The sequence below is a fragment of the Marmota monax genome, unplaced genomic scaffold (assembly GCF_021218885.2).
Source record: "Marmota monax isolate L192 unplaced genomic scaffold, Marmota_monax_Labrador192_F-V1.1 WCK01_AAM20220418_F8-fsc00041, whole genome shotgun sequence".
NCBI lineage: Eukaryota > Metazoa > Chordata > Mammalia > Rodentia > Sciuridae > Marmota > Marmota monax.
Genome location: NW_026695238.1, coordinates 2,904,575 through 2,920,143, shown reverse-complemented (window position 1 = coordinate 2,920,143; position 15,569 = coordinate 2,904,575). Strand labels below are relative to the sequence as shown.

Here is a 15,569-nt window from a genome sequence, read left to right as displayed (position 1 = left end):
TATAAATGTTCCTTCTTTCCTGGAACTGGGCAAATCAACTGCATGTGAATAACTAAGGGAAGTGACTATCTGTGGCTACTGGAATTCCCTTTAGTTAAGACCAATTTTAGTTTTTATATAAAAATATTTATTGTTTTGGACTATACTCCTTTACAAAGAGACTTTCATTATTTAATTTTAAAATTATTCAAAAGCTACTATTTGATTTTAGAAAGGAAATATTTATTTATTTCCTATATCTTCATTCAAAAGAGTAAGGCGAGTCTAGTTTGTTAAAACTAAGAAGTTTGAAAACTGATTCAGGAACTGAGTCATACTTCCTGCTTTGAGACCCAACCACAATGTGTGCACACTGGTGTAACAGCGTTTTCTTTCTTCCATAAATGGCTTTCCCTAGAACAACTACAGTTCAACAGGAACCAAACCTACTACTTCAGCTACTGCAAGACAGCAGTGTATCAGGTATGGCCATCAAGAATTTCACAAGGCTTGGACATTTCTTGTTTCTCCTAAAATAGTTATAAGGAAGAAGAGGTATTTAAAGAAGCCAACTCTAAAGAACAGCAACTTAACTTAAAGGGCAATAATTTGTACCTAAACTTGCAGAATAAGATACTAAGAGTATAAAATTTAAGCCTTGTTTATATAGCTGCCTTGATAATGTGATAAAAATAGAAGAGAACCTATCTCGTTCTTCTGGTAGCTACTTTTGTACTAGTCAAGAACATATTCTTTGCTCTGTTTTTGGAGAACTAAGGTGTTTTGCTTTTATAAAATCTTGATCCTTTGTTATCTGAAAAAAGGCAAATCCCTAAAGTCTAATTCAACTTTGGTTAAAGAACATCTTTATCTCTCCAATATAAAAAGCAAGCAAATAAAGAACCAAAACCTTTTCTATAAAACATTTCTTTACATGATTATATGAAATGGAGTCATATGGGAAATGGCTGGTGGGCAAGCTATATGGAGTAGCTGGTGCCCATGAGGGTGACTTAGGGTCATGGATCTTCTAAGAGTGGCAAGCTGCCCACAAAATATGAAGAAGAAACAAAAGTCCTAAGGAAAATGATGTGGAACTCTTACCTCATCAGCACCATGTGCCTGAAGTTCCTTGTAGAATTTCAAAGAAATACTGACCATCACTTTCGTTTTGTCTCCATTAGGATTTGAAATGTGATAGAGGACCCCATCAAAATCTGTGAGGAAAGTAAGTAAGATTTCTTACCCTGAGAATAGGAAATAATCTAAGTACCTACCTTAGAGCAGGCCATAAGGAAGACTTCTGATAAACAGGCATATAAGTAAAATGAAGTCTGCGGGAAGTCAGCAGAAACAATGGCACAGATTTGCTCAGTGCCAAAGCTTTTCTTACCCTAACCACAGCTCGGTGCTAAGGGAACTTATTTAAAAAATTTCAAAGAAACCCAAAGCCAACAATAACAACAACAACAACAACACCCCCTCCAACACTTCTATTGTAATGCTTTTTTTTTTTGGTACTGGAGATTGAGCCCAAGGGTGCCAATCTTGTTTCATTTAGAACCCTCCCCAATGATTTATTTTGAGGTGAATCCTAGACATCATGCCATTTGACCCATGTATACTCCAGAACATATCTTCAGGAGATAAACTATTAAAAAAAAAACAAAAAAAAACTATAAGCTGGGAATGGTGGTGCATGGTGCACACCTGTAATCCCAGCAACTCTGGAGGCTGAGGCAGAAGAACCACAAGTTCGAGGTCAGTCTCAGCAACTTAGAGAGACACTGTCTCAAAATAAAAAAGGGCTGAGGATAAGTGGCAGGTCTGATTTTTAAAAATACCATGTTAGGGGCTTGGGATGTGGCTCAAGTGGTAGCGCGCTCGCCTGGCATGCGTGCGGCCCGGGTTCGATCCTCAGCACCACATAAAACAAAGATGTTGTATCTGCCAAAAACTAAAAAATAAATATTAAAAAATTGTCTCTCTCTCTCTCTTTAAAAAAAAAAAACCATGTTAGGCGTAATTTTTAAAAACAATTTCTTAATATTAAATATCCAGCCAATTGTCTCAAAAATTCTGTAAACATTACTGTTTTACCCAAGAAGATCTACTACTGCATATGGTTATCATTTAAGCCTCTTCTCATCTATAGGCCTATGCTCTTTTCAGGTGCTGTCTTCCTGCACTACAGTAGACTGATTTAGTCTGTGTAATTCTGAAGCTAGGTGCTGAGTGCCATTGCACAGACAGCTGGAAAGAGAATCAAAGGGAGATCTTACATTGCTAGTTATTAGGAGGGGACAGAGACAGTGCCTGCCTTCCAAGCCACACATGGCACTTCAGAACTCTAGAAGTCTTTCAAGATCATCTAGTCAAGCACTTGTACTTTATAAAGAGTGATCATAAAAGTCCTTAAAGTTCAAAGAGCAAGAGAGTTGTATCAATATGCAATTCTTTTTTTTTTCAAATATTTTATTTTTATGTGGTGTTGAGGATCGAACCCAGTACCTCATGCACGCTAGGCGAGTACTCTGCCACTGAGGCACAACCCCACCCCTCAATATGCAATTCTTTACAGGTAATAGAAACCAACAGTTATCTCTGACTTGAACAAGGAAGGTTCTAGCATGCTCTTGTCTCCCCACAGCTCTATATTTGGTACACTAAGACAATGGCTACTAGAAGATAATACTGTGAAACTTCCAAATTAAAAAGAACTTACTTACAAAATGAACCCAAAACTTCTAAGACACAAGTAATCTTATATAGTTTACCAAACTCCAAAGTCAGTTGTCAAATAATCAAATCCATGAAGTGGTCATCTAAAATAAAGACCTCAGCTGGGTGTAGTGTGCATACCTGCAATCCCAGTGACTCTAATTGCTTAAATAGGAGGATCATAAATAAATTTGAGTTCAGCCTCAGCAACTTAGGAAAGCCCTCAGCAACATAGTGAGGCCCAGTCTCAAAATAAAAAGGGCTGAAGATCTAGCTCAATGGTAAAGCACTCCTGGATGAAATCCTTTGACTTCCCCCACTCTCAATAAAAATCAAACACCAAAAGAATCAAAAAGACTTGACAATCAAGGGACAGAATCCAAGATATCAGAGCTTATTATTTTAGGAATAATTTTATTTTCTATGTATCTTTTCTTAATAGTTTGAAAGACACACTTACCTGCAAATGTTACTTCTACTGCTTCTGGTTTGTTTCTGTAAGACAAAAAAAGGCTTTCAGTTAACTGTACTGCTGCATTCAAGGGGACTAGGAAAAGCTCCTGTGCTTTACTTACAATTAGACCATTCTGTATAAACCTCAGGCTTACTGTTAAATAGAGTATACAATTCATTTGTATACCTGAACCTTTGGACTTGCTTAAAGTGGAAAATAAAAAAAGGACAGCTATTTTTTTTTTTAACCTGTTGTTTGTAATCTCTTACCATGATCAGTGCTCACTTTCAATTCTGAATCCAGAGAACATATATATGTGAACTACGAAACAACATCTTTTGGTCAATGCCCCCCCCCCCCACCAGAGTGGTGATGGGGGCAACAAATTCAACCAGAAAATGGCTAAGTATAATGTAGAATGATTTTTAATTTGCTTAAAGTGAAAGGATGATTTGGGGCCATAAAACAAAACAGTAAGTTATGTTCTGTTTCAAGGACCATCTGCAAGTCTTCCACATATCCTTCCCTGCTCTTCACATCACCAAAATACTTAACACTCTCCTTTATGAATCCCTCTCTGGTTCTACCTTACTTCTGTTTTGAAATCTTAGCTCTGTGCTTATAGAGAGTATAGCACAAAATAACACTGAAATCCCTGAGAATAGTCAACACCTTTTCTAGCTTTTTCTTCATGCTCATGTTTTGGGACAAATTAACATCCTTACACCCTTGTTTTCTCATCTTGTCTATAAAATGGGAAAATACACATGCTCCCATTAACCTCATAGAACTACTACATATAAAACAAGATGTCAGACCTGAAAGAATTGGGAAGCAACAACAATTAACTACCTGTTACTTTTCCTTAGCCTGGCACACACACTTCTATCTGACAAATTTTGTTATTACCTAGAAAGCATGACATACATACCATCTATGAACAATAATGGTTAATTATCCCCCCAGTGAAAAATTGTTTACATCTTCTCCTTTTCTTTAAAAAGCCAATAGTAGTAAATCAATGACGATGCTACTGCTTTAGCAGCTAGCTTCCCAGAACTCGAGTGATCTTGCTTTGTTTTATGAGCTAATAGACAGCATGGACGTATTTCCACATTAAAAAAAAATATTTATTTTCTGGTTGTAGTTGGACACAATACCTTTATTTTATTTGGATCAAACCCAGGGCCTCGCATGTGGAAAATGAGCCCTCTACCGCTGAGCCACAACCCCAGCCCCTCCACATTTAATTTTGTACAACTTGCTCAAGACCTCTCAGTCAAGTACGTATTTTTTATGCTCTTTCTGCTCTCTCACTTATGAAAGAAACAAGACAGATTTGCTCTCTAGGGAAATAACGGACTAGGTAACATGGTATTAAAAAATACTAGGTAACATGATTATTAAAAAGCTGAAGTAGAAACTAAACATCATCTTTCAAAAAATTGGTTTCTATTTAGGATGTAAATCCTGTTGGGGGAAAAAAAAATCAACCTATATGAATCGTAATACAAAGTTCCACCCTAGTCAAGCACAATGGCACACTATATTTCCAGCTACCCAGGATCACCAAGTTTGAGGCCAGCCTTAAGAACTTTGTGAGACACTGCTTCAAAATAAAAATAAAAAGGGCTGGGGATGTAGCTGAGTAGTAGATTGCTTGCTTTACATGCAAGGCCCTGGCTCTAATGCTCAGTACCACAAATTTAAAAAAGGGAGAAGGTTCCAAAGTCATACATATGTGACAAGAAATGTGTGCTGGGTTAGCGTATCCAGTGAACTTATGGAAAAGCTGTGGGTTTAGAATGTGAGAAAAGAGTTAGATGAAAATGTAAATCGTTTAAAAAAAAAAAAAAGAAAATGTAAATCGCCTCTGATCTTTCACTTTGAAACTATAGCCAGGAAACAAGGACAAAGAACAACCATTCCTCACCTCTAGAAACAAAAGTACAAAACAAAGAAATGGCAACATTAATCTATGGCCCATTTGAATGATAAAAATTAAAATGATGTCCAAGGGGAAGATGCACAAAACATTTTTCCTGGAGAAGGCTAGCAGTGCTGAAGATTCAGAGTTTATAGAAGTCCACATTGCATCACTTAATAGATGGTTACTCAACCCAACACCCACCCTTTAACCTTTTGGCTTTACCTCAGTCAAGAAAGGGCTAAATTTCTTACTCTCCCTCTTTCAGAAGAGAAAAATCAACTATAAATAAAGAATCTTATGGTTCCAGGCTATAAACATTTGACTACAAAGGTTCTCCCCCCCTAAACATTCAACTCCAAGGCCCCCCCCTCACCCCGCCCCGGCTTAGGCATAAAATACCCTGAGCATAGATTCCCACTGAGAAAAGTTGCTAAGATTGATCCCAAGTGGTTTGCTGTGTGATTTAGGAATATCTGTTAAGTCACTGCTATTAATATTTTAGTTTACTATTCATGGCTGAACAAAAGGTTTGAAGAAGAAAGGCTGCCAAGGACACAATTAGGTCAAAGGAGACTTCAGAAGTCATCTGGGAATTAGAGATCTGGAAACTCCATGTTCCTACATGGAGACTGCTCAGGGTGGAACCTACTATTAACAGGACTGTTTCTCGGTCCTAGAACTAGGTGTTGGTTGTTATCTTTCGTGGTTTAAAATTATGGCACAGAAGAGTAGATACAACTGGTCTCCAAGGGAAGAATATAATTTAATAGGCCAAAAAGATATTTACTGTTCTACCATTTGCTAAAGTTTCAGATATAGGGGGTGAGTTTAATTACAGAAAAAGTAAGACCGTCAGAGTTGATGGTTCCAAGTTCTGTCACTTACTGGCTATGTGACCGGTCATAGGCAATGATACTAAAAAGTGGTTGAGCCTCAAGTTCCTCTTTTATCACCGAGGATAAAAACACCTTCCTCACGGGCTGTCACGAACCCTAACTGAGATGATGTATGTTCAACAAAGTTTCCCAACCAGTGTCTCATGACTAAATCACAGATATACAGAGATAATGATCCCCACAGCCTTTACAGTAGCCAGTGGCAGGATCTTTAGGCCAGACTATTTACCTAACTGGGCCATACAAATATGATATGTTCTGTCTGCGCCATATGGTAAAGAAGATCAGGAACAACAAGGACAGAAGCACAAAAAAGTCCTTAATACACAGTAGTTACTCAATGTCTATATGCTCCCAATCCAGTTTTTCGATTCTAAATGGATCTACTATATTTTCACACAGATATATTTTTTTGAAATTTAATAAAATTGTGTTAAAGCATATTAACATGCCGCCTCGTTCACAAAATATCAGAAAATTAGTTTTTTTTCTCCTCGAATAGAGTCAGAGGAGACTAGACTGTGAAGTTGTGGTTGGGAGAAGTTTCAGGACTGGTAGCACTCAGAATCAGGAGTTGGTTAGCAGTGGTACAAGAAGAAATAAGACTCCTTATTAGTGTCAGACTGCTGAATCCTAGAACAAGCCAGCTGGATGGTCCTTAAGTCACTGATTGGATAGCCCAAGATATTAAAACATGCTCAATTTATTCAGAGGGACTTCAAGAGCTCTTTTCTTTTCTTGGTTCTAGGGATTAAACTCAGAGGCACTCTACCTTTGAGCTACCCCTCCAGTCTTTTTTTAATAGAAAGGATCTGCCGGGCGTGGTGTACCCCTATAATCCCAGGAACTTGGGGGGCTGAGGCAGGAGGATCATGAGTTCAAAGCCAGCGTCAGCAAAAGCGAGGTGCTGAGCAACTCAGTATGACCCCGTCTCTAAATAAAATACAAAAAAGGGCTGGGGATGTGGCTTAGTGGTCAAGTGCCCCTGAGTTCAATTCCCAGTACCAAAAAAAAAAAGGAGAGAGACAGGATCTTGCTAAGTTGCCTAGGCTGGTCTCCAACTTACCATCTTTCTGCCTGAGCCTCCCAATTAGCTGGGATTACAGGTGTGCACTATTGTGCTGGGCAAATTATTCTTTTGAGTTATTCTTAAAATACCTTAGAAAAAAATTTCTATTCTTTTTCTAAAGAAGCTTCTGGAATGTCAATGATTAGTCAACAAAGAACTCCTGGCAAGTGTATTAGCTAATCCTTTTTTTCCATTAAGGACTCTGCAGTTTTCATTCCTAAATGCATCCTAGGATCCAACTTCCCCCTGGAGCATGTGTCCCTCTTCGAGTTATCCAGTCTATGTCTTGAATTAGAGGGAATATTGCATTCAGCTCACTCTGATTACTCTTAAATCTTCTATAAGGCTAACATTATTATTTGTGAGGAAAGCCTATGAAGTTCATCATATTAGATAAGGAGTAGTCCTCTTCTTTGCTAAGCTATACCTCAAAATATGCAGAACAAAGAGATTTTTAAAAGTGTCAGAAGAGTGATAATCTTTTAATGAAATCAATAATCATTCTATGTGGCTTCATTTATTCCTTCAAGAAAACACTCTATTGAGCTGACTATATACATATTGAGGATGCTGGGGAAACAACGATGACTTTTCAGTCCCAGCTCTATACACATAAGGTTTGGCTGAGTATAACTCTGGGGCTTCATACCCAACATGATCCCAAGGAGGCCAGAGGACAGGCAGCAGTATACTAGCTATAATGTCCTGTAAAAAGACCAACTACATCCTACTTCTTCTAAGTGCTTAAACAATGTCCTAATTCTGATTCACTTTAAACCAGTCTGACTCTCTGTGGACATATGCAGCATATTTGGGACTGAGAACAAGGTATCAGCAAGATTTAATTTATTCCTTTCTAAAATTTCTCCTCCCACAGTCCTCACCCACCCCAATTGGCACTGCTTGCTTACTGAGCTTCACTCCCCCTCACAGAACCACAGCTCTCCATAATATGCACAGGCTGTGTGGCAAGGAGCCAGCAGGCACTTAAAATCAACAGCAATTCGCATCTGACAGCATTTCCTTGGTTCTGAACTCCAGACTGCAGCTAACTTGACAGGCCTTGCTTTTGAGGCTGAAAAGGTTCTTCGTGTGTACACAGCAACAAAAGAATTTAATTAATTTGCCAAATTACTTCTGCTTTAATTGTGGGTCTGGGTAAGAATTTCTAAACGAAAAGGCTATGCTGTTGGTAAGACCTGTATAGGATGTTATTTGCAGTGTTGGGTATAGCTTTTTAATCAGTCACATTTTGTTAATTTGTAAGGCTTCCAGGAAGACAATTTACTAATAATCATTCCTTTGTGAGAACACATATATAGATAGTTCCATTAAGCTAGCTATAATGGTAGCAGCATTGTGGTAAGAAAAAGAAGAAATTTATTTGGAATGAATCTTAAGCTTTGCCAGAACTACCTCTAAATTAAAAGGTAATTGTGACCTGATATATTCTTAGATAGTGTACATGACAGAACTGCTTTACCCTAAAAGAAATCAAGACTTTTATTTATTTTTTAGTTTTTGGCAGATACAACATCTTTGTTTTATGTGGTGCTGAGAATCGAACCCGGGCCGCACGCAGGCCAGGCGAGCGCGCTACCCCTTGAGCCACATCCCCAGCCCGAAATCAAGACTTTTAGTAGAAGGTCAAGGCAAGAAGATCCAGCAAAATGATCTGAGAGGCATCATTAAAAAATTAACCTCTAAAGGAAATTAGTGCAATGGTATTCTGAAGTATATACCATAAAAGAACTTTCAAGACCATCTTAGAAAGGCTGGGAATGTAGTACTGGTAGAGTATCTGCCTAGTATGCACAAGGCCCTGGGTTCAACCCCAGTAGTCCAGAAAAAACAAATAAATAAACAAAAGACTATCTCAAGCATTCATTTTTGGTAGTTGGATCAGTGCCATTCAATAGAGCTTTCTGTAATAATGGAAACGTTCTATATCCACACTGTCCAAAACCAGTAGCTACTATCCACATATGGCAATTAGAAGTGTGACTGAGGAACTCAATTTTACTTTCTAAAAATTTTTATTTAAATTCAACCAGCCACAAACAGAGAACGAACTACTGTATTGGACATTGTAGAGTTGGAATGTGTACTCAGGAAAAAGGTATGCTGATCTATAATTTCCCTAGTTGGTTTTTTCTGACAAGTACAAAATACAGGGTGGAGCTGACCTCTCCCAGCAGGTTCCCACACTGGCAAATCCTTTCAAACCTCCAGTGTTTCTCCTTTAAGTGATTCCTCTTCTTTAACTTCTTTCTCTAATCTCCACCCCAACACAGTTCATCCCTTGGTGCCTCTATAACTTTGCTAACAGGCTCTCTCTGAAAGGCCCCTTTTTTTCTATTGCTGCCTGGTGCTAGATATTGGTAGGATCCCATAAATGTTTATGATGCTCACACTAGTCATCCTTGCTGTAAGTTCTGGTACATGCATGCACCTTGATTAACACAGCACTACTTCACTGTTGCCTCACCTTACTGGTATGCTTAGAAACTCACACTTGCTTGGAAGTTAACTTCTGCTAGGTATTACATCTGTAATCAAAGGAAAATCCTACCTATATCATAATATAATGGTCCTTTTCAAAGATTTTCAAAATAATTTTCAGCAGAATGATTTGAACCCATTTATTCAAAGTCACATCTCAAAGGGGAAATAGGCCAGAATAAAAGACAAAACTTACTACCACCCAACCAATATTCACCACTACTACAAGGTTTACCTTTGTAAGAGTCCTCGAAATGCTAATTTCTAATTAAAATAGACTTGACAGCCTACTTTAATCTCTCTGAAATGCTGCTCTTTTTAAGAAGTTTTCTAAAAGAAAAAGAATAAAGTTCTGAATAGTATGCCATACTGTGAAATTACAAGTTATTAATATACAAATAAATGTAAACGTACTCTTACATTAAACGGAGTGACTCTACTTGAAAATATAGCCATTTATCTCATGGATCAACTTATAACCACCCAGGCCTCATTCTTTACTAGTCTGGACTTGAGAATGCATTAAGATCAGTTGTGAAAATGCAGAAGTTAATCCAGCTTCCTCCTATGTGACACTGCTCAAAAAATGTGCATAGCAATCACACAAAGAGAACCTAGGCTGATTCACTTGAACATTTAAGATGTGAAAGGACTGGTAGAGACGCTGAAGGCAAGAAATCAAACTAAAATATAAGCAACTGCAAATCTTGGCAGGAAACAGCACTGCCGAAAGCATGCATTAATTCAAGGAAAGTAGTGCTTTGTTTTATAGATAAAATCTGTGACCTTATAAAACAGACAGGACCCACAATATATTCGATTTAAGTGGTGGGTTAGTACCTTTTAAAAATGCCTGCAAGCCACGAGTTCATTTATGACCGTGTAGAATTTCCCCTCTATCAAACCTCTCCCTCAGTGAATCTCTTAAGCACTTACTTTCCTATTTCTGGTTCTCGGTTCACCAGAAACAGTTTGCATTTATTTCCTAACTGTGAAACCAAGATGTGAATCCCCATCCTCACAGATGGGGAAATGAAGCAGAGGAACGAGTCACAGACGGCCAAAAATTAGAAGCTAAAACACAACTCTTAACCTCATGTTTTAAATATTATATTAGAAAAGCAAAGCAGCTTTGGAGGAGGAGACGGTTCATCTTTGTGTTTGACAGAGAAGGTAGCCTTGGAATATGTCCCAAGGTTATCTATGAACTTCATAGATTCTGGAGGCTGAAGCGTGTAATTGGGCCAGGATTACTACAGAAGAAATCACAGACCAGGGTTTTGTTTAAAAATTTAAAAGATAACCATAAAGGCAAGGGGGTGGAGAAAGAGCATTAGAATCACAGAAAAGAGATAAGGAAGGGACTATTAACTTTGCTTGAGAAATAAATCTATAAAAATAGCTAGTGTCTCTCACAGTAGAGATCTGGGAAGAGAAGCTGCGAAGATGGCTTTTTTCTGGGGGCAAGACTGGGTCTACTTTCAGTCTTTCCCCTCCTGCTCCCTGGAGGACGTGGGGGTGGGGAACAAGAATGCCGGTGGTGATCTGGACGTGAACCACCTTCCCACCTCCAGCCCTGGGAATTCCTGAAACTACTTCCAACCCAATCCTTAACAGGCTCTCTCCGGGTTCGCAACGATAACGGGGAATATAGAGGGAAAGGGTTTCCTTCTCGCCCCAGAGGCACGGGGTCCTACGGCCAGAGTTGCGGCTCCTGCAGTCCTAACGTCCCACAGGTCTCCTGCCCTTTGGCATGCGCGCTGCTTCAGTCCACTCGCCGCTTCCGCATCCCTGCTCGAGCCTCTCCCCACGCATCTCTCCCCTCACCCCACCGCGCGCGGCAGTCTCCCACGTCTACCCCACCGGTGCAGCCCCTATGCCCTGCCGGGATCCCCATCTCTCTCCTCCAGGTCCTGGGGGCTGGACCACACCGGGAATTAACTGGGGTCAACTCTACCTCCCCCGCCACCCCCGGCCCCGGCGCGCGCTCACCCAGCAGCCGCGTTCTCGAACTTGAGCGCGAGCGTCTCCTCGATGATGCGGTTGTTCACCTCCAGCAAGATCATGGCGGCGGCTGCCCCGGGCAGGGGAAGGAGAAACAAGGGCGGGTGAGGGTGGGCAAGAGAGGGAAAGACTGAGGGAGCGGCCCTGCTGCCCCCTGAGGAGGGGGGCTGGGTGGGGTAGGAGGTTGAGGAGAAGGGGAGAGGGACCGGGGTGGGGAGAAGGGGAAGACGCACAAATTGGCCCGCACACTCACTGACTGTGGAGATACCCAGTCACCTGACCGACCTGGCCCCAGAAGCCTGAACCCGCCTGCCGAGCCGCCGCCGCCACCGCTGCAGCCTCACCGACAAGCCCGGTCCCCGCCCAGCCCCCGGCTCTAGCCGGCCACTTCCGCTCTCACACCCACTTCCGCTCGCCGCCCAAACGCGCGGCCCCGCGGCGCCATTTCCGCTTCGATTCCAGCACGCGCACGCAGGCACGTAAGGGGCGTGTCTGGAAAGGTCGCGCTTGCGCGTGTGTGATGCTACCACCCTGCCTCTCCTTTCCTAAAGAACCGCCTCTCATCCAAATCTTTACTAGTGTTTTCTCCACCGAGCTGGTGTTTCCCTAAGGTTGCTTCACCATCTAGCTGCTTCTTCCTGCTTGTCCCTGAGACCCAACTCCACCTTCCGGTTCTGTCATTTCAGAGGCCCCTCAAGAAGCGCGCCCTTATCTCTCAGTGGGATTCTTTGCTTCTAGTTTGTAGGGGATGCCCCTTCCTCATCCCAGATAGTGACTATCCAGAGGCACCATCATGCATACATTTCACCAACACGTATTTAGGGGGCTCTTGCTCAGTGCTGGTGATACTGCGGTGAATGAATAGACAAGGACCTGTCCTCCTAGAGTTTGGAGTCTGAAACAATAAATTTCAATTACGCAATTGCGCATTCTCAAAGGGCAATGAGGAAAGGAATGAGAAGTCCTTTAGGTTAATAGGCTGCCTAGATGAGCTTTTCTGGATTCCTGTCATGCTTCCATTTCTGTGCCTGGGGAGCTGCCTCCGGTGCTCTGGAACATGATATTCTCGCCCTTCAGTAACTCTGCTAGGGACATCTCTTCCCACTCATATGCCTGTAGAATCTGAAGTCATCTTTGTGCTGCATCTGCACCTTCTGCCTCTGTACCTTGTTTTGCATTTTCCCTCTTGCTGGGAAAGTATAACAAACTAAGTCGAGTCCTTCTACATGCAATGAAATGATTTATTTTCTGCTTAGAGTTGGGGGCCATACAAAAAAATGAACCAAAAAATCTAGTCCTATCGTCAAGGCCCTGACAGCCTTTAAAAAAAAAAAAAAAAAAAATATATATATATATATATATATATATATATATATATATATATATTATTTTTAGTGGGTGATGGACCTTTATTTTTTAAAATATTTTTTTAGATTTTGATGAACCTTTATTTTATTCATTTATTTATATGTGGTGCTGAGAATTGAACCCAGTGCCTCATACATGACAGGCAAATGCTCTACCGCTGAGCCACAACCCCGCCTCGGCCCCCGCCCCAAGCATTTTATTTATTTATTTAGTTAGTTATAGGCGGATACAGTGTCTTTATTTTACTTTATGTGGGGCTGAGGATCGAACCCAGTGCCTCACTACATGCTAGGCCAGCGCTCTATCTCTGAGCCACAACCCCAGCCCCCAAAAGCATTTTAAAGGGAATTTTTTCCCTCCTAAGGTGCAACATATTTTTAGTTGATACTAAAATACTTGATACTTCCCAACTGAGTCAAGCTTGATGTAAAGAAAGACTTCCTTAAGTATATAAAAAGGTATACTTTCTTTGATTTCCATTGATAAAAAATTAATCTAGGCGTTGACATAGACACTGAAACAGGGCAAATCTGGCTATGCTTATCAAACCTAACTTGTTTTGTCCACTGTTAGTATTTGATTTTAGTTGACTTTAAAAATCACCAATTTTAGAGGTAAGCAATGTATTATTAGACTCCAGATGGCTTATTATAGATAACATCCCTGACAAACAGATTCTGATAGTTACAGTTGCCCAGGCCATTTTTCAGGAACTTGGAGGCAGCCTTTGTCTAGCTCAACGTGTTAATGCCATAGACCTCTTTGCTTGGGCCTGTGCAAGTGTCCAATGGGTGATCTTTCAATGTCAGGGGATCAAAAAATCCAACCTCAGATCAGACTAATGCAAACATTTTCTATTAATAGCCATGAAGTTTGATTACCTATGCATTACTTAATTTTTCCTCACCTTCAATCACATTTTCACATACTTTTTTTAATTCTATAAATTTCACAAGCCCTATTCTTAGGTGGATTTGGAGTTTGCTTGCCTGTTTCTGCACCTCATGAATAAACTCTTTTTCTCTTTTGCAGAACTCATCATTTTAGTGATTGGCATACAGTTTAATGGGCAAAACAGGCCTGATTTGGTAACATAGCCATTAACTTTTCGTATGTATTATCTCACCAAGCAAGCATCCTATTCCACGGCACAATTGTTTGGAATGAAATAATACCTTACTTGTTTAAGTTGACGCTAACATTTTTTTTTCCCTCAGAGATGCTGTCAAAGTAACAGAAAGAAAGAAGAAAAACAGTGTGTGTGTTTCATAGAAACCTTGACCCATATCCATAGGCCCTCTCTCTCTCTCTCCCCTGCCCCAGTGAAAACAAACTTCTTTACTTAGAAACCATGGATAATTTTCAGGACATTGCAGATCCCCGTCCCCAAATTATAGGCCAACATTTTCACATTAAGTCTTTTACACTTATATAATTTGTATAAATAATGTTAATACCTCCCTGCCCACAGGTACTCTAAGACTCTATCAAAAAGCTTAGGAATAAGGGCTGGGAATGTTCTTCAGATAGAGCACTTGCCTGGCATGAGAGAGGCCCTGGGTTCAATTTCCAGCACTGCAGTAAATAAATAAAAGTCTAGCAATAACATTTCCCATATATTCAAATATCTAAGATCCACTTTTTCTCTGGAGTATTTTTCCTTTATCTTCTTCCAACTGGACTGACATCTCTCTAGACTTTCCATACTATTGTCACTCTGGGATTTTCCTTCATGCTGGTGTTGTTCACTTCCTGGATCCCATCTCTTTCTCTATCTTAGTTTACAACTCTTTCCTTGTTTTGCGTAAGCACCTCCTCAAGTAACTTCCTAAGAAAGGAATATAGGGGATATGTTAGAATCTTTGCATATTTGTAAATGTCTGAATTATATTCTGACACTTGATTTGTAATGGTGCCGGATATTCATGTTTGAAGGGAATTTCCCTTATCCTTTGGAAGATATTACTCCATTTTCTTCAAACTCCAGGGTTTTGTTATGGAAGTTCAATTCCTATTCCTATTCTTGATCCTTTATATGTTACACCTCCTGCCATCTTTGAAAGCATTAGGATTTCTCTTTAATTAATTGGTTGAAAGTTTTATAATGATATGCCTTGCTGTGACACTTTCTTATATTTATGAACTGAATACTCATTCAAAATGAAAGCTGGTCCTTCAGTTCTAGAAGAAAATTTCATTCATTACTTCATCAATGATTGTCTGACTGTCTATCTGTCTCTTTCTGTAACACCTATTATTTGGAAGTTAGTTTTTCTGGGTTAATCCTGTAATTTTCTTTCTCTCTTCTCTTTTTTATAGTACTGGGAGTTTAACCCAAGGATATTTTACCACTGAGCTATATTCCTGGCCATTTTTTATTTTTTATTTTGAGCTAGGGTCTTGCTAGGTTTATGAGGCCCTTGCTAAGTTGCTGAGGCTGGTCTCAAACGTGCAATCCTCTTGCCTCAGCCTCCTGAGCTGCTGGGGTTGCAGGTGTGCCCCACGGCTTCCTGTGATCCTTTAATTTTCTATTTTTCATTTATTTGAATTTTTTGGTTTGGTTTTTACATTATTTTATTTTTGCATGCTGGGAGTGAACCCAAAAGGACTTTACCACTGAGCTACAACCCCAGCCCTTTTTATTTT

At 40.1% G+C, this 15,569-nt stretch overlaps 1 protein-coding gene across 1 annotated transcript in view; it reads right to left on the bottom strand.

Moving 5' to 3' along the window:
• Arpc2 (actin related protein 2/3 complex subunit 2) overlaps positions 1-11,966 on the bottom strand; it is a 31,189-nt gene extending 19,223 nt beyond the window's left edge. Inside the window, exons 1-4 of the mRNA XM_046439722.2 lie at positions 11,841-11,966; positions 11,544-11,625; positions 3,161-3,195; positions 1,084-1,196 (exon numbers count right to left, since the gene is read on the bottom strand). Coding sequence (XP_046295678.1) covers positions 1,084-1,196; positions 3,161-3,195; positions 11,544-11,617 — 222 coding nt within the window. The 5' untranslated portion in view covers positions 11,618-11,625; positions 11,841-11,966. The remainder of the gene's footprint in view (positions 1-1,083; positions 1,197-3,160; positions 3,196-11,543; positions 11,626-11,840) is intronic.
• Between the last annotated feature and the right edge of the window lie 3,603 nt (positions 11,967-15,569).